This window comes from Asterias amurensis, chromosome 1 (assembly GCF_032118995.1).
Source record: "Asterias amurensis chromosome 1, ASM3211899v1".
Lineage (NCBI taxonomy): Eukaryota > Metazoa > Echinodermata > Asteroidea > Forcipulatida > Asteriidae > Asterias > Asterias amurensis.
In genome coordinates, this window is record NC_092648.1 from 32079994 (window position 1) to 32103527 (window position 23534).

General features: G+C 38.3%; 1 protein-coding gene across 2 annotated transcripts in view; it reads left to right on the forward strand.

The window, feature by feature from the left end:
- Positions 1-22830, forward strand: part of LOC139936991 (centrosomal protein of 128 kDa-like) — a 109285-nt gene extending 86455 nt beyond the window's left edge. For both annotated transcript variants that reach the window (XM_071931906.1, XM_071931915.1), the window contains 6 exons: positions 2115-2325; positions 4794-4986; positions 12453-12538; positions 16555-16647; positions 19166-19209; positions 20450-22830. In XM_071931906.1, coding sequence (XP_071788007.1) covers positions 2115-2325; positions 4794-4986; positions 12453-12538; positions 16555-16647; positions 19166-19209; positions 20450-20570 — 748 coding nt within the window. In that variant the 3' untranslated portion in view covers positions 20571-22830. The remainder of the gene's footprint in view (positions 1-2114; positions 2326-4793; positions 4987-12452; positions 12539-16554; positions 16648-19165; positions 19210-20449) is intronic.
- The last annotated feature ends 704 nt before the right edge of the window (positions 22831-23534 follow it).

Consider the following 23534-nt stretch of genomic DNA (forward strand, 5'->3'; position numbering starts at 1 on the left):
TCATTGCACGAGTAATAGAAGCAGTCAGTAATTGTTTTATAGCACCCCAAACATTTTCAAATACTGTACTATTAAGTTACAGACCTGAATGCTACAATCCACGGACGACGCGAATATATACAGGTTGCGAAAACTTTTACTGTCCTGCATGTAGTGTCATGTAATCCGAAATGGTTACAGACTATCAATTTATCATCCTCCTACACGCAACGGACGTCTGGGTACTGCACGCCGTGTGATAGTTTTCGGACTAGCGCACGGCAAACCGATGCACTATCACACGGCCGTCATCTAGTAAACCTAAGACATATCATGGGGCGCGCTGTAAACCAATGAAAAGGCAGAATATTGGTAAGGGGTGTTATAAACACAAATATTTACTGTATATAGTAACACTATCATGGGTGTATGGGTAAAAACCAAAATTAATATTCTTTATCCCCGATGCAAATTTAACATATCTTATTATCGTTGCGGTACCCGCTGCCAAAACATAGGATTCGAACTGCCTCTAGCTACCGGGCAACCTCGGTAGTCTAGTTGGTAAGACACTGCTCTAAAATTGCAAGGGTCGTGGGTTCGAATCCCACCCGAGTAACTTGCCTGTGATATTTTTTCACAGGACTCAGGAAAGTACTGAGTATACAGTGCTAACACACAGCGGTGTATGGGTAAAAACCTAAATTAATATTCTTTATCCCCAATGCAAATTTAGCATCTCTTATTAACACTACCATGGTTCCTGGAATTTTCTATTTTTTTTTTAAGTGGGTGATGTGCAGTCGTCATTTGTTTGTGAAATAAAACAAACTGCAATTACTAAGAAGTAAATTGGCAATATCTCAGCAGATCGTGGTTGAGGTTGTTCGGCCATATAAATGCAGTTAAAAATGTTCCACTGCATTGTCATTATCTGCGGTAGTTCTGAGAAAAATTGATGGTTAACCACTGTTTGTTCTAAGAACCATCAGAGCTCATACAGAGAGAATTAATCACATGGTGTCTCCGCAAACCACACTTGATTGCATTCCCATCATGTAAAGTTCTAAATCCTACTTATCACATCTTTCATCATATGGAGCTTGCCAACTCTCCATTATACTCTGCAGAAAGTTCCATGAAAATATACTAATCTTTCAATGTTCTGATTTGAAAAAAAATGATAATCTCCCTGATTGTTGAAACATGTTCCCTATTATGTTGTTATTATTATTATTATTTATTCGACCAATACAAAGCAAACCACAGTTTAAAAATAGCACAAAAAAAAGAAAAGTAAAGGAAAAACAGTTAATAGGCCTAAGGAAAATAAAAGCAAAATAAAATTCTTCCGGGAACCTCTGCCGTTCTCTATGGATTTGACATTTTGCGATTGCAAAAAAAAAGAAGTGTTTCTGTTTGTGGACAAGCTTGACATCTGCCAGCCAATGCTTGGGTTTGTTTTTGATAGTAGTTCTAAATATCCCCCTGATTGGTGTACGCATCTGGAACTCTCTACCACTTAATCTTCGATCTTGTCTTTGTACTGCAAAATTCAAGTCTCTTCTCAAAACTTATCTTATGTCACAGGTTTTCAATGACTAATTTTGTTGTGTCTGTTTTTCTTTGTGTTGTGTTTTGTTTTTGTTTTTACTGCGCCTTGAACACCCAGCAGGGTGGATATGTGTGCATTACAAGTCTTATTATTATTATTATTATATCAAAATCTCCCTTAGTGCAAGATGCAAATGTAGCAGCTCTGCATCACATTCATTACCCATACACCGATGTGTGTTAGCACTGTATACTCGGTACTTTCCCGAGTCCTGTGAAAAATTATCACAGGCATATTACTCAGGTGGGATTCGAACCCACGACCCTTGCACTTCTAGAGCAGTGTCTTACCAACTAGAACACCGAGATTGCCTGGTAGCTAGAGGCAGTTCGAATCCTACATTTTTGCAGCGGGTACCGCAACGATATAAACTATAGAGTAATAGTAAGTAGATAATTTGGGACATTGATACCTTAATCCATGGGACTGGGGAAAGCAGAACACAGTGCTTATCACAGATAAATAAATCAAGCTCAGGTTTAGTCGGTTTTTGACACAATATCTCTCTGTATTTCTCCAGAGCTTCCAATTTGGAGCGGCAACTGAAAAGGTCTGCAACACAGCTGCTGGAGCTGGATGCTGAATATGAGAGCATTCTCCGTATCATAAGTCAAGAGGTCGACCATCTTGTGGAAGCATTATCTGATCACCATGGCGACGCATACAAGGCGGTACTTTCCCCAACGAGAGACATCAAAAACAAACCTCAGCACTGGCTTGCAGATATCAAGGTTTGTCCGAAAAACAAAAACAAAAACACTTTTTTTTTTTTTTGCAATCGCAAAATGTCAAATCAATAGAGAATGGCGGACACTAATGGAAGAATCTGGAGGGGCTTTCGTATTGTTTACACGGGCGTGGACGGTCGTCGGGGCAAACTTAATGTCCAAATGTTTGTTTGTTGAGATAGATGTCCTACTGTGTTTGGTTTGTTGGAATGGATAGGTGGTTATTCGATTACACCCCAACCTGATACACTGAGAAGTCTACATATACAGACTCAACGCTTGCAAATTAACCTCTCATTTTGTAGATTGAATTCACTTTTAAATTTGCCTTCTTGATAATCGGATGTGATCATAAATTAACTACCCTGACGGTGCGATTTGGTTGCCACTGTTATCCATGGGTACAAGAAATTCTCCTGTACCAAATGGTTGATGACAAACTCAAATCCATTGGTTTTCAAGAAGTTTAATTCCTGTTTGGAACGTTGAACCAACAATGAACATGTGTAGGTCTTGGGCATATCAACAAAAAATAAACACTGAAAAAAACTAAAATTCTCTATTAAATGGAACTTCATTTTAAATTCTGTTTATACAAAATTCTTTAAAATATAAAAAGACCAAATACAAATATTCTGATAAAAAGAGACTCCAAGGTCAATTTCAGTTCTGTTTTTTCTGATAGATAGAGTTCTTATGGAAATGGGAAACAAGCAGCTGTAGCTAAGGCAAAAAAAACCTTGTTTTTCATTCCCCATGTGATCTTTTAAAAAGATCTTTGTACAAATTTATGTAATATGTATTTGCAATTTATAACAAAAACAATTTTTTTTACCATAAAACACCCCCATTTAACCCACATACTCTTAAGACGTAAATATATGGGCAGTAAGCGCATAATGCCACAGTAAGTGCAGATGTCAACAGTAAGCAGTACCATGAGACTGGGGCCCAGGTTGGAGGCAAAACAACTGAAACAGCATCTTAGTGCTAAGGGCGTCTTCAAACACGCTACCATCGTTATCCTCACAGGTCCTCATTTATACACCTGGGTGAAGAGAAGAAAATTGTTATCATTTGTCATGCCTAAGGACACTTCAAGCACAAAGACTGACTTGCTTGGGGTTTAACTCCACTAGTTTTCGGATCTTGTTTGTAAACGAGCAGTAATTCACATGGGTTGTGATCGGGGCCCAGTTTCATGGCTCTGCTTTATACCGTAAGCAAATAATCAATGCTTGCAGAAGCAGGGAATTCCGCACTTACGTAAAGCGTATTTTCACTAGTTCGCGAGGAATTTTGGTTTGAGCTTGTGAGACTCCATGTTACTAGGGTGTACGCAGCTAGCGCAGAAATCCAATCAGTAGCAAAGAATTCAGCGGTTTAAAGGCAGTGGACACTATTGGTAAATACTCAAAATAATCATGAGCATAAAACCTTAAATGGTAATGAGTAATGAGGAGAGGTTGATAGTTTAAAACAGTGTGTGACCTCAGATTTAGAATTTGAGGTCTCGAAATCAAGCATCTGAAAGCACACAACTTTGTGTGACAAGGATGTTTTTTTTTCATAGTTATCTCAGACTTTTATGCATATGTTGAGATTTACCAAGTGCAAAGACTGGTCTTTGACAATTACCAATAGTGTCCAGTATCTTTAAGCAGAGCCATGCAATTTGGCCCTGGTTGTACAGAATTATAACAAGACACACAGCTTCAAAGTGTATTATTTGAATAAGCAACTTTCTGAAAGCTCTGTAAGTCATCCACAAAAAGCTTTATATTATGAGAAACCTCATTCTTTGCTGAAGTCAGGAATGATATTTTATCGCCACATTTGAAGTGTGGCCATCACAAGAACAAAAGAGGTCTACATAATCCACATTCTCAGAGCCACCACAGCTCACAGAGAGAGTTAATTACATGGTGTCTCTGCGAACCTCATTGATTGTATTCCCACCGTATTGCACGCGCGTCACACGCGGCGACCGATCCGCGCTCACCATGTTGGTGGGCAAGTTAGGTTTACGTGTAATAATGCCGCGTCGCCTAAGACGTGCACTATCACTGCATAACGCACACCATAGAGTTATATATAAAAACGTATAGTGAAATTGCCCACCAGTATGGCGCATTCAAGATTTTTTTTATGATGACGTCAGGTGAAATGGGTCAATAAAGTTTCAAATTCTACTCATGTACATGGCGTTACAACAAACCTTTATACTAAATTGTAAACCCACAATGCAAAGTTTCAAATTGTTTGATTTATTTATTGATATAATTATATAAAAACAAAGATGGAGGCTGATAGGGATAGACTTACCATCAGCCTTTTTGTCTTATTTTATTGGTTTGATTCAATCGTCTCTTAAGCATAAAAAAGCTTGAAGCTTTAGCTCGATAAAAATCAAACATGCAATTAATAAATAAAAAATAATTTCCCTGCTCGTAATTATCCTTTCCTCCCAGAGTAAACTTCACTGGCTGCAAGAAGAAATGAGAACGAAACACGCTAACGAGAGGAGACTGAAGCGGGACTTGGAGACGAGTCGTACAGACATTGAAGAGATCTCCAAGTACACCGGGCAGGAAAGACGAGAGCTCGTGTCTCAAATAACGGAGCAGAGCTCCGCAGTGAGAGAGTTACAGCAGGATAACCGAGGTAATGTCACCATCATAATCAGAGCTTTTTATTTTGCCAGCTGTCTTCGTACCTCAAGGGCATCCCAAAAAGCTGACCTAAATTGTCTTGTTTTTCGTATATTTCTCTGGTCTTTTTTTTAAATTTTTTTTACGTGTGGGTATGTGTGTTTTTGTGTTTGAATGAGTGTACTAGGGTTACAATATTATGTTCACTTGATATTGTTTCTGCATATGTTTGCGTAATTCTGCATGCTGTGGTCGAAGTATTATGTGATGTTTTTATAGGTTTTTTTTTTAACGTGGAATTTCTTGTAGGGCAATAATGTTACTTTGAGTATCAAATGGCGCTAAATCACAATTGCAGATTGCAAGTTGCATTCTTAAAGGTCAACATTTCAGAGAATTTGAGTTTTTTTTAATTTGACTATTTTGTTTGCGGTCACGACTGCAATGTTTTGAAGTTATAAAATTACCTTAGCCGATATGACAGGATTTGACTACAACTTTTTTGCCTAAAATGTTTGACCCTTGACAAAATAGATTACATCATTTCATTTAACAGCGCCCTCTGGTGAATGGTTTTTTTTCCAAAAAGTATTTTTCCAGTCAAGAATCCCATTAAGGAATTTCGTAAGAATTGATATGACAATAAATGATGTGACAAAAGGGGAATTCTGACATTCTGAATATCACAGATATAGATTTCAGATAATTCTGCAAGAATTTTCGTTTGGCCTTTATACATTTTTGTTGAAATGTTTTCAAACACGAAGTTTAGAAATAAAAATCACGTACAACATTTTATGAGTAATGTAATTTTGAGTTTACGAGAAATATTGATATCATCACTGCTAAGTATGTTCAATGCTATTTTTTTCTTGCTTCGAATGTATTTGTTTGAATTATTTATTGTTTATCTTCACTTGTTAGTTATTTATTTGCTTTTATTTTCATATTTTTATTACACATTATGTCTAGGAGATGGTTATTTTATCAAGGTTTTTGTGTAATTGTACTAAATCATTCAGTATCAGTTCTCCCAAGGTGGTGTTTGCCAGACACAGAGATAAATAATAAAGTAACTAATTGGTTAGACGCAAAACTGAAATGGTTGATTTACCAAGGATAAAGCGCTTCTAGTAAAATTTTATCTGTCAAATACTTACAAAAGTGTTTTGTTTAAAGGCATTGGACAATTACTAGCATAAAACTTTACTTGGTAACGAGTAGTGAGGAGCTATGGATAGTATAAAACATTGTGAGAAACGGCTTCCTCAGAAGTCATGTAGTTTTTGATAAAGACATAAATTGTCCACAAATTTGATTTCGAGACCTCAGAATTAGATTTTGAGGTCTTAAAATCAAGCATCTGAAAGCACACAACTTTGTGCAACAATGAAAGAAAAAACACCCTTGGGTGTTTTTTTCTTTCATTATTATCTTGCAACTTCGATGACCAATTGTGCTCAAATGTTCACAGGTTTGTTTTTTATGCATATATATAATGTTGAAAATGAATACATGGACTTTATTATATCTTAGCCTAAACTTTTATTCTTAAGCATAATGAGGAATCTGGTTTGATTCATAGTTCGCTTTGTAAATGTTTATTTTTTATTATTATTCCTAGAGGGATGATTAATAACAACACAGTGTTCAGTAACTCCTTTAGGAAACTGTGTTCAGTTTTGCGAAATGTTTTGATATCAAGTTAAGTAGAATATGGAGAGGGAAAACAAACACCCAGATTGGCCTATAAGAAAAAATACTTCCCACAGATGCAGTCAGTTCATCTTAAATAATGTGCTCAGTCATAACGCACGACGAAATTCCAAAGTTAGAAGATGCAGCTGGCATTCAAATTAAATGGAATTGGATACCATTTGAAGGCGAGGTACCATTGAGCTGTACGGACTACGATGAAAGAGGTACCAGGATAGCCCAGAGCATCGTACCAATGACACTGCCAACTAACTCCGCGATTATCATCGATAAAAACATTCAAGTGCGGCTGCAGTGTGATAAATTAACGTCAAGGCGTGGATGTAAAATCATTATTTAAACCACATGGGGGAGCTCTGACTATGCTGGCTACAGATAGAATGAATGAGTATGTGAGGCTGAAACCAGTATTACTTTCTTCTAAATCTTTTCTTGATCAGTAAAAACGTTGGATTGTTCACGGTTGAGGACGTGTTTGTGTTTCCTTGGCAAAATAGCATGTCATTAAAGGAAAAAGTTTTATCACTTTGCTTTATCTGTCAGGTTCCTTGTATTCAATTACCAAGAATGAATACTGATTTTCATCATTCCAAAAAAAAAAAAAAAGGTCTGACTATTTTGCTCTACCAGTGTCACTTTTTGATTTGATGGTGTAAAAACAAATGAAGATGGCTGCTCTGTGATAAAGGTCTGGTCTTGGGGGGTCGGTAATCAAATGTGAATCATATAAAGGACTCTTATAAACAACCTACTACCAATTAAAAGTCTTTAAGTCCCTACACCAAGGGTCCAAGTCCGCTAAACAAAATGTTCTACTTGGTGGTTGAAATGGCAGTTAATTCTCAAAACAGGTACAGCAGATGTTGGCAACAAGGTCAAATAATAAAACAGGACTATTTTATTAGAATGTGCAGTGGAATGTACCTCTTGCTTAATCCATATTCTCATGATGATTGCATCCCAGGCACCGTTGTGGTGCTCCTTTTCCTTCCTAATTATAAAGTGCTTAAAGGCAGTGGACGCTATTGGTAATTACTCAAAATAATTATCAGCACAAAAACTTACTTGGTTACAAGTAATGGAGAGCTGTTGATAGAATAAAACCTTGTGAGAAATGGCTCCCTTTGAAGTAACGTAGTGTTCGAGAAAGGAGAAATTTTCCAGGAATTTGATTTTGAGACCTCAGATCTAGAATTTAAGGTCTCGAAATCAAACATCTGAAGCACACAACTTTGTGTGACAAGGGTATTTTTTTTTATATATTATTATTTTGCATTTTCGACGACCAATTGAGCTCAAATTTTCACAGGTTTGTTATGGTATGCATATGTTGAGATACACCAAGTGAGTCTTTGACAATTACCAAGAGTGTCCAGTGTCTTTAATCCATTATTCTCATGATGATTGCATCCCCTAGTGTTAGACATCGTTGTGGTGTCTTCTTTTCCTTCCTAATTATAAAGTGCTTAAAAGAGTTCTCTCTCAGTTTTAAAGAATGCTGTTGTTCTGTAAACGCAGGTCACATTATTGTTAGGGCAGATGCTGCTGAGGCTGATAAGACTGGTGGTTGTCTGGGGCCCAATTTTATGGCAGAATCTGTGCTTAGTGCCTACAGAATTAATATGCTTGTAAGTAGAGAATTCTGCGGTAAGCAATGCCATGAAATTGGGCCCAGCTCCCTCGCACTAACGGTATATACCGTTACAAAAAAAATGTGTCAGGTACTGAAAAAAGTGGTCATGATCTATATACTAGTCCATTTTTCTTTGTTCAACCCATAATCATTTAAAATTGACATAGTCAGTTTCTCCTGTGGTTAATCAAGAAAGAAGATGAGCAGCCATAAAATAAGCCAAAGTGTCGTGCAGATTGGATTCAAAACACAACGTTATTAAATATTGTCGTTTGATTTGCTGGAAAACCAGACTTAAATAGGGGAAGTCCCTATTGCAGCTAGAACACGATGCTATTTACTATGTAGCCCCACCAAAATTAATGTCATATAAGTGCCACTCAGGTTGGCTAAGAAGTTTCTGTCCCTGCCTTTCACTTCTGTGGACCCCGGTTTGATTCCCGGACTGGATTCTTGCATGTAAAGTGGGTATTCAGTTCCTACCTGGTAAAGTTTTTCCCGTTTGGTGTTTTCCTCCCGTGTCTAAACCCATCCCGCCCCCCCCCCCCATTGTCTTCATTACAAAAACTTGTGTGTTGTTTCCATAAGGATGGTTATAGCTGATTATGTAATTCGGATTCATGTGGGTGGCATGGTTGGCTTGTGCGTAAGCGCTCGCCTCTCACCAAGGTGACCCCGGTTCGATTCACGGCCAGGGCCATATGCGAGTTGAGTTGTGCGTTGGTTCTCTGCTGTGCCACGAGGGTTTTCCCAGACTATCCGGTTTTCCTCTCTCGGGAAAAATCAAACACTTTCGACCTTGGCTGTGCCACGTGGTCATAATGGGTTGATGTGGCTGGCAGCCAAAGGCGCCCTTGCATGCCTGCTTCTCGAACATGTTGTAGCCGCGTCCTTTGCAAATCAGCTCTTATCTGCGAGTGAGGATGATAGCCCCCCCCCCAAATTATTATTATTATTATTATTATTCAGATTCACTCCGGATGCAGGTAGAGAATTGAGAGAATTGAGATGTTTAGAATGTAAAAGTGCCCATGGCCTTATATTCACAGATGATTTGAAAACACAGCTGTCATATAAATAATCCCCTCCAATTCATAGAGAAATATATAAAAAAAAGCTACATGCAGCTTTCTATTGAACCCCATACACGTGCCTGAAGCACAGTGCATTTACATGTGTCTATCCTTTCTACCATTTTGGGAGTAGAAATTTAACGCAAACGAATTGACTCTCAAAATGATAGACGCGCATTGTCATAGATTAACTGGTCCTCTCTCATTCTATTTTTTTTCCGTATGATATGTCTAACTGTATGCAGTTTAATGTGACCATATAAAAACATGATTCATTTGAAAAACATGCATTTCAACAGCGCCATTACAATTGCTAGAAAGTTTTTAACAAGCATGTGCACAAATATTTGGTGAGCCAATCAGCATTAACTTACAGTACTTTATGTCAGGGGTTAGTGCTGAGATATTATTATAGATTCACCATACTGTTATTGTAGTGAAGCTATTGTGCCATATCTAATGCTCACATAAGCTATTTATTGTTTGGAAATACACCCCATCCACCAACAGGATTCCCATCCATATAGAACAGTTGTATTTAGGGACCAATACTTGTGATGGCAGACCAGTGAATAAAGCCCATAAGGCAGTATGCTTTAAGAAGCAGATGTTTTAAAAGAACATGAGTTTATTAAACCTTGTGGTTGGATTTGTACTCCCACAACAGATTTATAATGTCATATACCTACTGGTTATGCTCTGTTTGGTGTGATTAGTGGATGTGTTTTGTAAGAAAGAGCTCTCCATGGATAGTATGTCAAATGAACCAAGGAAAACAAATTAAACCATTGGGAAGTAAGAACTTGAGGATTAAGAAAAGGTTTATTGTCTCAACGGTAAGGTTTTTAAAGATAAGGAATATATACCAACAAATATTGTGTTTGTTGCTTTGCCGAGTTGCGCATCCATGCAACACCGAAAGGGAAAACCCAAGAGAGTAAACCGCTGTGCCTCATGGCTCAGTTGGTAAGATAATCTGTCCGGAGTTTCAGGGGTCTTGGGTTCAAAAGAATCGTTTGATTGTTCTCTCATCTCATGTTTGGTTATTTCACTTCTATGGTGATTAGGCACTGTTCCAAAACATACTATGTAAAGTTAAGGTATAGCATTTTTGTTAATAAGGGGAAAATTTGATAATTTTCAATCTGAAAGGTCTCAGATGATAAAGATGATAAAAGTTCCAATCCAAGGAAGTAACTGTTCTTATACTCTCTAAATGTAAAGGAGTGAAAAGTGATCTAGCACTCTTTTAAGTTTGCATCTTTTTGGGGTGATTTTTCACTCTGTCCTGGAGTGAAACCCCTCTGAAAGAGTGAAATAACCACCACTCTTTTTAAACAGTTATATGACGGACAACTCGAAATGTGAAGAGTGGTGTTTTTCACTCTTTTACATTTAGAGAGTAACACACCCCTAACAAAGATGTTTATGAGTGCAATGGTGAGAATATTTTCACTCATTGAAAGATGTAATGTTTCAACTCGGCTCAGCCTCGTTTGAAAAGAATATTCAATCTTACAATTCATCCTTTTTCTATCTGCATTCTGCTTCTAAATTTGACTGCTTTTACACCAGTATGCTTGTGTGTTGTGTTGTTAATTAGGTTAAGACTTTAGAGAAAAAAGGTCATTAATTTGTTTAAATTTTATATCTACTTATTGATTTATTTGTTTATATCATCTTGGTTGAGAAACAGTTTGCATTATATTTTGTCATATAACAAATAATAATAACAAATTTTTATATAGCGCATTTCACAATAAACTGTATCAATGCGCTTTACATTAGTCCCCTGGTCATTGGGCCAATAAACATCCCTTTAATCTTTCTCAGCTCCCTTTAGGGAGTATACAGCCCCGAGCTGCCGTGGCGCTTCGAAAGCTTTTCATTCACAATATCAACCTCTACCCTCGCAGGTACCCATTTATACCCCTGGGTGAAGAGAAGCAATTATAGTAAAGTATCTTGCTCAAGGACACAAGTGTCACGACTGGGATTCGAACCCACACTCCGGTGACTTAGTATAGAACTTGAATTTGATGCTCTTAACCACTCGGATGCGACACTCTACAAATATACCAAATAATCATGAATAATTAGGACACAATCCTGTAAAGCAAAAGCTTTAGATCAGACATTTTGTAAATTTGCATTTGACTCGTCTTTCATGACGCAGACCCATTGGTTCATTGTAAACCTGCTCTAATAGTCCATGACATTAGTTTCCCATTCAACCGCAGCTCTATCAAGGTGCTCTCAAAGAAATAAATAAAAAAAACTGCTGCAGATTTCAAGGTTTCTGACCTATGAAAATAATCAGCGGCTGTCCAATTACTGTCATTCAGAACTTAGAACTAGAATAACTGGACCTTATCTCAAAATGTAAAATTAATTATCATGCTTTCCTCTTAATGAAGCCAACATAAAGGTTAATTAATAATCCCATATTTGGAACTTATGATTAAAGTCACACCTTATTTTCATCAACTTGAGAAGCAATAATGATTCTCGCAGGCGCAAAAATGTATTTATTTTAAATTATACAGTCAAGAAATCGAAATTGCTTGATTTAATAATCCCACGTTAATTATCCCATATTTGGAATTTTATGATTAAAATCAACCCATGTTTTCAGAAATTTGAGAAGCCAATAACGTTTCTCACAAGTACCAAAAATTGATCAATCTGAAATTATATGGTCAAGAAATCGAAATTGCTTGTTTTTCATTCTCTGGTTGTTTAGACAGTTCCTATTATTTGTTTAGATTGTAATCACTGAAGGCAATGTATTATCAGCGCAGGATTTCGCCGCCGACCCAAAATTTGTTATTCTTTGGGAAACGGGGTTTGTCCCTCCGGTGAATTGAAATTATTTCTGCTGTACAAATACAGCATAGGGTGTGTTGATTCGCCACGCCGTGGCGTCTCACAGACATATCACTAGCCACATTCCGCCACTGTAAATAACGCTGATTACTATTTGCACATGCTTTATTGTATTATTATTACTTATATATTTTTTTCCCTCTGTCCTCCCTGGCCTCAACTCCTCCGCAGACCTCGCCATGGGAAAGATACAGAAGGATGTACTGGTGAAATCATTGGAAAAGCAGGTGGCCCAGTTAGAGAACCATATTGAGACGGTACGTTAACCCTATTGATTGCGTCTTCATCATTTCAAAAACACTCTCCCACCTCCCTCCCCCTCTCACCCAATCATATTCATCTGCATGTTTGTCCTATTGTTACACAATAATGTGCGACTACATTCTCCCTGGGGGCCTTGAGAAGGTCTAATTGTTCTCTTTTTGATAGAGGGCAAGGCAATTTCCCCTCGGTAAAGGGCACTTGCATAAAGAAATTGAAAGGTCTTGAGAGAGTGAGAGAGGGGGGGGGGGGTTGTTAGAATTATAAGAGATGCCAAGCTGTTTGAAAGAACAAAAGGGATGGGTTCAACGCTGTAATCGCTTGAAGTTCAAGGCTTCGAGATTGGAAATGAGAATGACTGATTTAAAGTAGTCGAGGCTGTGGGATTGTTGCTAATGGTTACATCACCTATTGTTCTGCCCTTCTGCATAAGATCCCTGTTTCCTGACCAAGCCATTTTTGTCCCCGTTGATTTGACTCCTTTCTCTTTGTACACCATGCCTGCAAACTCCCGGGGAGAATTCGGTGCTTGGTTTAAAACTTCTGGCCACTATTGTTTTTGGATTATTTCCTTTGTGAAGTGGCTGTAGAACATGTCCAGTAGATAAAGTTGTAAAATCAAAGGGTTTTCATGACCTCATTTCAGATGGCTGTTCATATGAAGCATTGGTAAGCAAAAACAAAACACCAGCCAAAATGCCATCATGCATGTATGTGCATTGCTACTGGGCACAGTTGCATAAAGTTCCTCAGGCACATATTGTTGCTGAACAGATTTTATTTGCTAAGCATTAATAGAAGGGAACCAGTCATGTACGGTGTACATGTAGTTGAAAATTATATTTTGGCTGGCAACCCATTTCTGTTGAGCAATAGTTTGTTGTGCTTAGTATTTGTTTTCCTTCTGCTTAGAAAAAGCTTTATGAAATTGACCCCCTGCCACCATTTTGAGGGTAAGCTTGGCTGCTGAGAGATAACAAAAAACAGAGTGAAGCAGTAAATGTGCAAATAACATCATCCATCGAGGGATAGAATATCATCTGTTATTAGAGTAACCTTATTGTGGTTTCTTTCTTTGACATATCCACAAGAAGAAAATTAATAAATACCACTTTAAATTGGTGAGCGGGGTGGAAGTAATGCCTTCTGAATGGAGAGGAGCCCGGAAAAGAGACAGATGGTAATAGACGATGGTTTGTGCAGGCGGCTAGTGTGTCTGGTTTTACCATGCCGAAACTACCATACATTGGGGTTGAGGGAGGATGTTTAGACAGTGGGGGATGCAGTGGGTTCCTTAAGATGGTAATAGATGATGGTTTGTGTAGGCGGCTAGTGTGTCTGGTTTTACCGTGAGGAGACTACCATGAGGGAGGATGTTAAGACAGTGGGGGATGCGGTGGGTTCCTTAAAGCCATTATACACTTTCAGAACAGAAGAGAAAAAGAAAAAAAAGTTCACAGATTTACAAATAACTTACAGGGTTTACAGAAGGTCATGGTGAAAGACTTCTCTTGAAATATTGTTCCATGAAATGCTTTACTGTTTGAGAAAACATTAAAACAACTATCAATTCTCGTTGTCAAGAATTACGGATTTGTTTTCCCGACTCCGATGACCGATTCAGTCGAAATTTTCACAGGTTTGTTATTTTATATATAAGTTGTGATACATGAAGTGTTGGCCTTTGGACAACACTGTTTACCGAAAGTGTCCAATGGCTTTAAGATGGTAAAAGATGATGGTTTGTGCAGGCTGCTAGTGTGTCAGGTTTTACCTTGAGGAGACTAGCAGACATTGGGGGTTGAGGAGGAGGTTAAGACAGTGGGGATGTGGTGTGTCCCTAGGCGGGGAAATCTTATTTTGTGGTGTAGGGATTCTATGGGGACATCTTATTGTGTGGTGTAGGGGTTCTAGATGGGAACATCTTATTGTCTGGTGTTAGGGTTGTAGATGGGGACATCTTATTGTGTGGTGTTAGGGTTCTAGATGGGGACATCTTATTGTGTGTTGCAGGGGTTCTAGATGGGAACATCTTATTGTCTGGTGTTAGGGTTCTAGATGGGGACATCTTATTGTGTGGTGTTAGGGTTCTAGATGGGGACATCTTATTGTGTGGTGTTAGGGTTCTAGATGGGGACATCTTATTGTGTGGTGTTAGGGGTTCTAGATGGGGACATCTTATTGTGTGGTGTTAGGGGTTCTAGATGGGGACATCTTATTGTGTGGTGTAGGGGTTCTAGATGGGGACATCTTACTGTGTGGTGTAGGGGTTCTAGATGGGGACATCTTACTGTGTGGTGTAGGGGTTCTAGATGGGGACATCTTACTGTGTGGTGTAGGGGTTCTAGATGGGGACATCTTACTGTGTGGTGTAGGGTCCTAGTTGGGGACATCTTATTTTGTGGTGTAGGGGTTCTAGATGGGGACATCTTACTGTGTGGTGTAGGGTCCTAGTTGGGGACATCTTATTTTGTGGTGTAGGGGTCGGCCGCAGCCAGATGACTGTTATTTTAAAAATGTTTGATGAACAGAGTTAGAGCTGTTAGAATGAGGGTGATTACTGAAACATATGAGGTGGGTGTGTAAAGGATTAAAGTATTCTTTTAAGAATGCTCTTTTTGTTTTTAAAGGCTTGAAAACAAACTACTCCTCGCTGTATTTTGCACTTTACACCAAAGGGGGCACATTATGATGCACAGACAGTAAGCCATGTGTACATTGTAGGTAAACCTTAGAAAGTGTACAACCACAACTATATTGACATGTACTGATGTTGTGGTGAAACAAGTTCAGAATTTCTAAAGATTTTGTTTTGTGGTAAATAAGTAAGAGCTGCATCCTCTCCTTGAGGTTGAACACCGTCTTGGAAAACACTACATCTTTGAATCACTTGCTACTAGCTCAGTAGAGCGCTCACTTAAAGCCAACATGTCAGCCGGAATAATTCCTGATGTCAAGTGGGACTTAGTCATAGTTGTGTATCACGATCCCCATGAGCGGAATGCAGCGCCTGAATCAAGCTGACAAGCACTGTTTCAAATACCATCCTCTTTGAATTTGTTTAAAATTCGTTCTTCTTGGATTTAAAGGGAAAGTGTTTTTTGGGACCTCCCACTGTTTATGTCATGTTCCCTGAATGCACAAGCAAGAATGTGCACTCCCTTTTTTTGTAAAAAAACAGAGCCAGACTATTTCCCCATCAAGAATCATTGATCTGAATGGGAGAAACGCTAGGTGTAATAAAAGGATTATTGTTCAGTTTCCAGACCAGGACCCAGTTTCAGAAAACTGCTTAAGTACAAAAGGTAGCTAACACAAGAAGATAGTGCTTACTAGACTAAGGTTACCAGCCAAAATATGATGTGACTTGTACAATTTGTGACTATATCCTGCTCATTTTTCATAATTTTGTACTTTAAGCATAAAAGCCAAGGCAATTGCTGTTGTATACTTGTACATAAGTAGCAATCAACCAAACCTAATCTAAACTTAATTGTTCAGCAATATTTTCTGCTTCTGCAGCTTTCTGATATTGTGCCCAGATTTAAGGATTTTGCTTTTTACTTATGGAGTAAATCTTTCACAAAAATCTTTTTTCTACTGACGAACCACTCCACCATTCCACCTGTTTCATTCAAACTTGTTAATGATTAATGATTAAGTGTCTTGCATAAGGACTCAAGTGTCATGACCGACCGAGACTTGAACACATCCTCTCAGAAACACCAGAGCTTGAGTTCGGTGTTGTTATCCGCTCGGCCACGGCACGCCATTCATGCAAGATTCTTACCAAGAAACTTAGTCGGTTCTACTTCCTGGACCAAAAAGTAAGCTATTAGATTTACACATGGTGCAGTCTGGTGCTCCTGCAAAACCTCACCTGATTACACTCCCACCATTGCAAAGTTTCAAATCCTACTTGGCAGATTCAAAATTGTCTTTCGTTTCCCCTGAAAATCACCGGGCAATACAGTGTCATTAATATCATGTCAATGTGTCACATTTACTCCAGAACACCAAGACGTTGCGTCGAAGCCTTGAGATGCTGCCTGAGCCAGAGATCTTCTCTCCTGATGTGTCTTCCCATGACTATAAGAAGCTCAAGGTAAACTACCTTTGCTTTTTTTTTTTTCATTGTTGCATTGTTATAAATAACCCCCACTCTGTATTGCTGTGTTATAAATAACCCCACTCTATCCCTGTAGCTTTAAGGCACTGGACACTATTGGTAGTTACTCCCCCCCCAAAAAAAAGGCAATTACTTAGTAACGAGTACATGAGAGCTGTTGATAGTGTACAAGATTGTGAGAAACGGCTCCCTCTGAAGTAGTTTTTGAGAAAGTAAAAATTTGAATTGAATTTGAGACCTTAAAAAAGGGTGTTTTTCCTTCTTTTATTCTCTCACAACTTCGACTTCCAATTGAGCTCAAATTATCACAGGTTTGTTATTGTATGCATATTGTGGAGATACACCAATTGAGAAGACTGGTCTTTGACAATTTCCAAAGTTGTCCAGTGGCTTTAAATACTTTGGTGAAAATTATTGCCAATTCCTTTCCATTCAAGACACCGATAAAGAACCAGATGCTGCTTATTCTTTCTTTTTTTTGCTTTTTTTTTTTTTTAATTTACCATTTTGAAAGTGAGGTTGCCCCCTGCAAACAGGCAAATTCATCTGGGCCCAATTTTATAGCTCTGCTTACCGCCAAACTCTGCGCTTATGATCACCATTCTCCACTTTCTGGTAAGTGCTGAATTTCTGTGCTAGCTGTGTAAGCAAAGAATGCCTAGCAACTTGGACTACCGAGTCCACAAGCACAAAATTCACTGCTATCCAGTGAAATATGCTTCAAGTGAAAAATGCTTGTTGTAAGCGCAGATTTTCCTGCTTCTGTAAGCACCGATTACTTGCTTATGGTAAGCAGAGCCGTGAAATCAGGCCCTGGTTATCTATATGCTTTCATTGGAAAGTCATTGTGTGAATGCATTGGTTTACAAACACAGACTGTTCACTGTGTGGGATTGCACCCATCCACCATTGGGATTGCATGCGTATACAACCTTTGTGTTCAGGGAATAAGACTTAAAGTAGTAAACCTTTTCCTCACCTCTGACTGATTTGATTATAAAACGGTGCATTGTTATATCACTCTGTTGACCTAGTTTGTGATTTGTCATTGTTCTTCTAATGCAGCTGACATGGAATATTTACTTATTTGTTCAACTTAATTTTCATTGTACAATAAAGGCCCTGGAAACCTTTGGTTTAATGTCAAAGACCAGTATTCTGGTGTATCCAAACATATGCATAAAATAACAAATCTGTGAAAATTTGAACTCAATTGGTCATCGAGTTTGCAAGAGAATAATAAATCCTGCCAGGGGTGCTTTCCTTTGTGGATTTTTTTCAGTCCCTACTTGACTGTGGGGGTTCTCCATCAATGGAACAATTCTGTTGGGTTTTATTCCCACATCTTGAACTGAAACCTCCTTTCTTATCTTCTCTTTATGGGGTTCTTGGCTAGTATAGTGGTTTATAGTGATATCAGACTTTTTTGAGAGATCTTGATTTCACAACCAGAATTAGTATACCAATAATTAGATAAACGTATAAATCTAAGATACCCCTCTTTGTTGGAAGAGGGGATCTCTTTACTCTCAAGCAGTCATACCTGAGAGCAACTTCTTGCCCATGCCGTCATCTTGCACAAGAAAAAAAAAACCACTAAAAATGGCGTGATTGTATCTATTTACAGCGAAAAAACCACTTACCCACTTCTTTAATTCACTTACCTCGCCTAAAATTCCACTTCGACGGGAAAGTGGGTAAAGTGTCTACTCCGAACTCAGTTCATTGTAGCGCTGGTGTAGTCCCCATTGATGCAGATTGCCATGGCGATAGAAAGCTCTCACAAGAGGGGAGGCCAAAAAAAAGAGAGAAGCCAAAAAAAAAACTAAATATATCTTGCGGAATCTGGAGCAAAAAGCACAGCTGAAATTTCAGATTGATGAGTTGTCCCAGGAAGGACAATTTGATCTCTACAAAACCTCTCCGTGCAGGGTCAATATCATGCAGGGTTTGGGTTGGAGATCAGAAAACATTTTGTTGCGAAGATGAAGTGCTCGGCACCGAGTCTTCCCGGAGCAGGTGCCGAAGGATGACAGGGTTAAGGCGGATAATTGATTTAAAATAAAATAAAATTACATTCTTGTTTTTTTTTCCAGCTGATGTTGATGATGGCCTCGTTAAATTGTTGTGCACTTCATAGTGAAAAACAAACAAAAAGTGGTAAAAAATTGACAAGGGCAATTTGCTAGTTATGTAACAACAAAACACCTATTCACCTATTCATGCCCTTGTATTGTTCTTTTCTGTGCCCTCATAATTAACCTTTCCTGAGACTTTGTACCTCTTTGTGAATTGGTCTTTTTTGTATTCAATTAGACTTTTATGCTTTTTTTCCATTAGTCACATATTATTTAGGAATTAGGAAAGTTTGCAAATAAGAAAGAATAAAAGAAGACACAAGTAATACTTGTCAAGTTTGACCCCCTAAAAAAATGAGATCAGAAAAAGTATCATTGTTGGTTTCTTCTTCATTCATTGTTTTATTTTTTGTCAGGATTTGCAAGCTGAGCGGGATCGTATCAATGACAGATATAACAGGTGAGGTGTTTACAGTGTTTTGTAAGATAGTATAAATTATTACTAGTTTCCATTTCCATTCCTAGAGGGGGGGGGGGGTTAGTGTGTGTTTTTTATTTTATTTGAAAGACTTTCGGGCTAAGTACACGTGTGTTAATCCTGGCCAGCTTGAACTGGGTTGTCGCTGTCCTTAGTTCCCTGCTCTTCCCTCTCCCACCCCATTTCCTGTCCTTACCCAGTCTACCCTCATCTCTCATCTATTCTTCACATGTTCCTTGTTGTATCCAAACCTTATGTCTGTCATCTTCATTCAGGACCAGTGCTTTATAGTTGCCATTTAGCCTGTAGGCCTACTACATGTATATTGGATTGGTTAATTAAAGCTTTGCCAAATTATTTAAGTTTGATAGTTTGGTTTCATCTAGCATTGACAATTGAGACACCAATTTTGTACATGAACATGCTGGCATGGTTTTGTTCTGACCCTTGTAACCAAATCACTGTTCCCTGTTGATTGGCACCCTCCTCTCTATAGGATGTGTGGCTTAGTACAGATTTGAGTATCATGGCATCATATGAGCTGAGCAGTGTGTAGGACATGGATTAGACAATGGAAATATTAGACTATGTCAGCATGAGCTGACAGTGGCCCTCACTGCAGGGTTTCAAAGAAAAAGTTGCATGTCATGAAAATGGTGATCCCCTTACAATGCAGCTTCCAGGGCCCAATTTCATAGAGCTGCTAAGCACAAACATTTGCTTAGCATGAAATTTTTGCCTCAATAAAAACAGGATTACCATACAAATTTTCACGTGATTTTCAGGATAAGCAAACGACAGCTGATTACCAGTAACAAGCAATATACAGCAACTGAAAATTTGGTTTGTAATCATGTTTTTATCAAGGAAGAAATTTCATGCTAAGCAAATTTTTGTGCTTAGCAGCTCTATGAAATTGGGCCCAGGTTATATTGTAAACTCGGTGTTATCCCTGGCTATCAGTATGGGGTTGTGTCTCCTGAATGGCAGGTGGCATCCCTAACGCACAAGTCATCACCCCTGCCTCCCCCTACCCCCAAACAAAGATGTTGACAAAATAGGGAACCTACCCACAACATAGTTCAGTTAAATGTTGACCAGCACATCAACCCAGTGGTCCTAGGTTCGAATCCTTGTCAATTTGTCATAGTGTTATACAGTGTATACCGTTGTTACATTATCTGTGAATATAAAGTCCACCTTTCTTTAAAACTACTACCAGATACACAGGCACAGTTTCTCTTCTGCAGCAGCAACTTGAACAGGCCAAGAATTCATCCTTCCTTCAGTCCGGTATCCACTCAAAGAGAAGCCCCAAAGGTATTCGCTTCAAATCCCCATGAGCCACAGTAGATCTCTATCACGGGGCGGCTATCTTGGTTTTCCTCCCATTCAAATCAATGTAACCAAACCGAGGCTGGAAGGAGAAATAGTCTGGTCCCTTTTTTTGTAGAATGAGTATTAGCTTCCATTACTGTTATTAGATACAGGGAGCATGACCAAGATGGTGGCAGCATGATACAGGTGTACACTGTTTCTATAGTTGTAACCGTGCTCAAAGACAGAGAAAATCTCACTGACAACAAGTGAGGTTTGAAACCTATGCAAATTTAATCCCTCCAATATTTTTTTATGAAACTTTCTATATTCATGTAGTATTATACTTTTTTCAACAACATTCCAAAGTGAAAGTGACAATCATAATTGGAGAGTATGCTCCAATGTTGCTGCTGATTTAATTAAGAGAATGGTTCAATGTGCCTTTGCATAATGGTTTTTAAAGTCATGTGAAGTATTATCGTACATTTATCTCAAGGATTGTAAGTATAAACACCAACCAGTATAAAGCGGTTTGCACCACTAAGTTTTTCCAAACAATAGCTTTTGGTATTTCATTTTCACCAAGTAAAACTATCACTCAGTGCACAGCATGTATTTTTTGGGGTGACAAAAATTCAATAACAACATGTGATTATTTAGGTCTGGGCCCAGTTTCATAAAGCCAGTAAGCACAACAGACAAATGTTGTTTAGCAGAAACAGGTTACACCAGAAGCAGGTTAACAGTGTTGCCACTGATGTTCAACTCTTTTTTTTTGCAAAATAATTTTTTCCACCTAGCAACTTTTCAGGTTAGATCAGTTTCTTCAAAACATGTATCCTAACAGACATCAGTATTCAGATTTAACCAACTTGAGAAGTATAAAAAGAGAAGAAGGTTGTTTTCTTTCCAAAGGGAAAGAGCATAAAATGCAGTAGATGTTAAACAAATAATGCAGGTAGAGACGTCTGTAAGGTGGTAAGGCGGCATGCAGTGAGCATCAATGCCTTATCTTTACACACACGGTGCGTTATGAATAGCAATGCATTGTTTGGATGCGCAATCACTAGCCAAGGGTTAGTTAATATTTCTGACCCTGCTGCTGCTGCCAGATTGTTTATTTGCATTACAGTGCATGTGCATCTTGCTAAATTGTCTACAGCTGAGGGAGCAATTGGATTTTCTCCCCTCTTTTCTCTTCTCTTTTTTTCTGCCTGTCTCTTTTTGGTTGGGACAGGGGATAGATGATCAAACTTGGACTTGGAAACAGATTGTTTTGCCTGCTGTCACTGATTGGAACTAATACTAAAAGCTGGCGAATATTTAGGAAGCACAAACGGTGTTGTTTTTTTTTCCTTTTGAAAATGTATTTTCTTTTCGAAAAAGTATTTTCTTTCTAAATAAAATGTCATTTTATGATGTCTGATTTTACCAAACATGGTTGAGGCTTTTTACAGCTCAGGGTGTAAAGTTTTGGACATTTAGGGATTAATGGTTTTTTTCCCACTGGTTGGAATTGTGTTCTTTGTTGATATAGGTGCAAGCACGCTTGTACTCTATGTTTTGATAAATGTGTTTCCTTTTTGATTGTTTTATTTATTTATTTCGACCACTGTCGCTTTTCCTGTTCATCACATCAGAATCGATATGGGACGAATCCATGCAATGTACATTTCATTATTATCATTTTATATATATATAATGTCATCGATGTTGAATTCAGATTTGCAATTGATGTTTTTTTTTTTTTAAGATTGACAATCGATCACAGTGTATTTCCTAATCAATTATTTATTTTACTTGCTGTTCGTTTTCTTCCTTGTATATAAATTCAGTTCTCTTCAACAGTTATGTTTACTTTGTGTTTTTAACTTGATGTTCTCGTAATTTATTGACAATCAACACAGTGTATCTCCCCAAGTTATTTTACTTACATTTTCTGTCTTCTTTTTTTTTTTTTTTTTCTCCAATAGTATTGTATATTTTGTTATGTAAAACAAGGTAGTGTATATTTCCTTCCGGTTTTTCTTTCTGAAGTGATAGCCATTTTAAAAACTATTTTACAGTAAAATAATAGTATTTTATCAATGAGACTGCTGTTTATAGATTTGTATATTGTTTATTCCGGCAGTGTTGATTCGCTGGGACCGATTGTAAACTATTATGGTGTGGGTTTACACACGAGTAAATTAATCAACCCGCTGAAAGAGACGAGATTGTTTCATTTGTATATATTCAGGAGTTTAGTTTGTAATACCATCTGGATTTTGGGGCACTTTGTGGTTGGGGCTGGGGGCTGGGCTTGGGGTGGGGGTTGGGTGGGGTGGGGGTCGGGTAGGGAGGGGTATTTTGAATGTAGACGTGTGCTAGTTAATAGTTATAAGGCATAGCTAGATTGCAAGGGTGATAGCGGCCAGTAGTTGCAAGTTAATTGTCTTGGTTTAAACTCATACAAACAACACACAGACCCGATGTTTTATGTTTTACACACTTTAATTATTAAAATGTTACGACTATCAAACCAGTATGTCATACCGTGTCTTTGAGAGTAAAGCTGAGTAGGTTTAGACCTACTAGCAGCGGGCTGATATTGGGGACTTGATGGCTCTTCACATTATTCGTCAAAACCTAGATCACCAAAATTAAACAGGGCTACAATATCTGCCTTTGAAGCTGTGTCCCTTTGTACTGGACATTATTTATTCTGTTAACAGGTTGAAATAATGAAGGCAGCTGTAATAATGTATGTCCTTCTCAGAAGTGTCTTCATGTATTCCTTGTTTCTTGAACGTATTTATTTGTAAATATGAGTGAGAAGTTGCGATTGACAACTTTAACCAAAAGACCCTTCCCATGAAGTATGTAAATTGCACATCGCGCGTGCGCAATACTAGTTGGCAAAACGCGGGAACATCGCGCCTTTTTGTGTGTGGCTGATGATAGCGTGGCGGATACCGTTTGTGTGTCTGCCTGCCTGCCTATGTGCA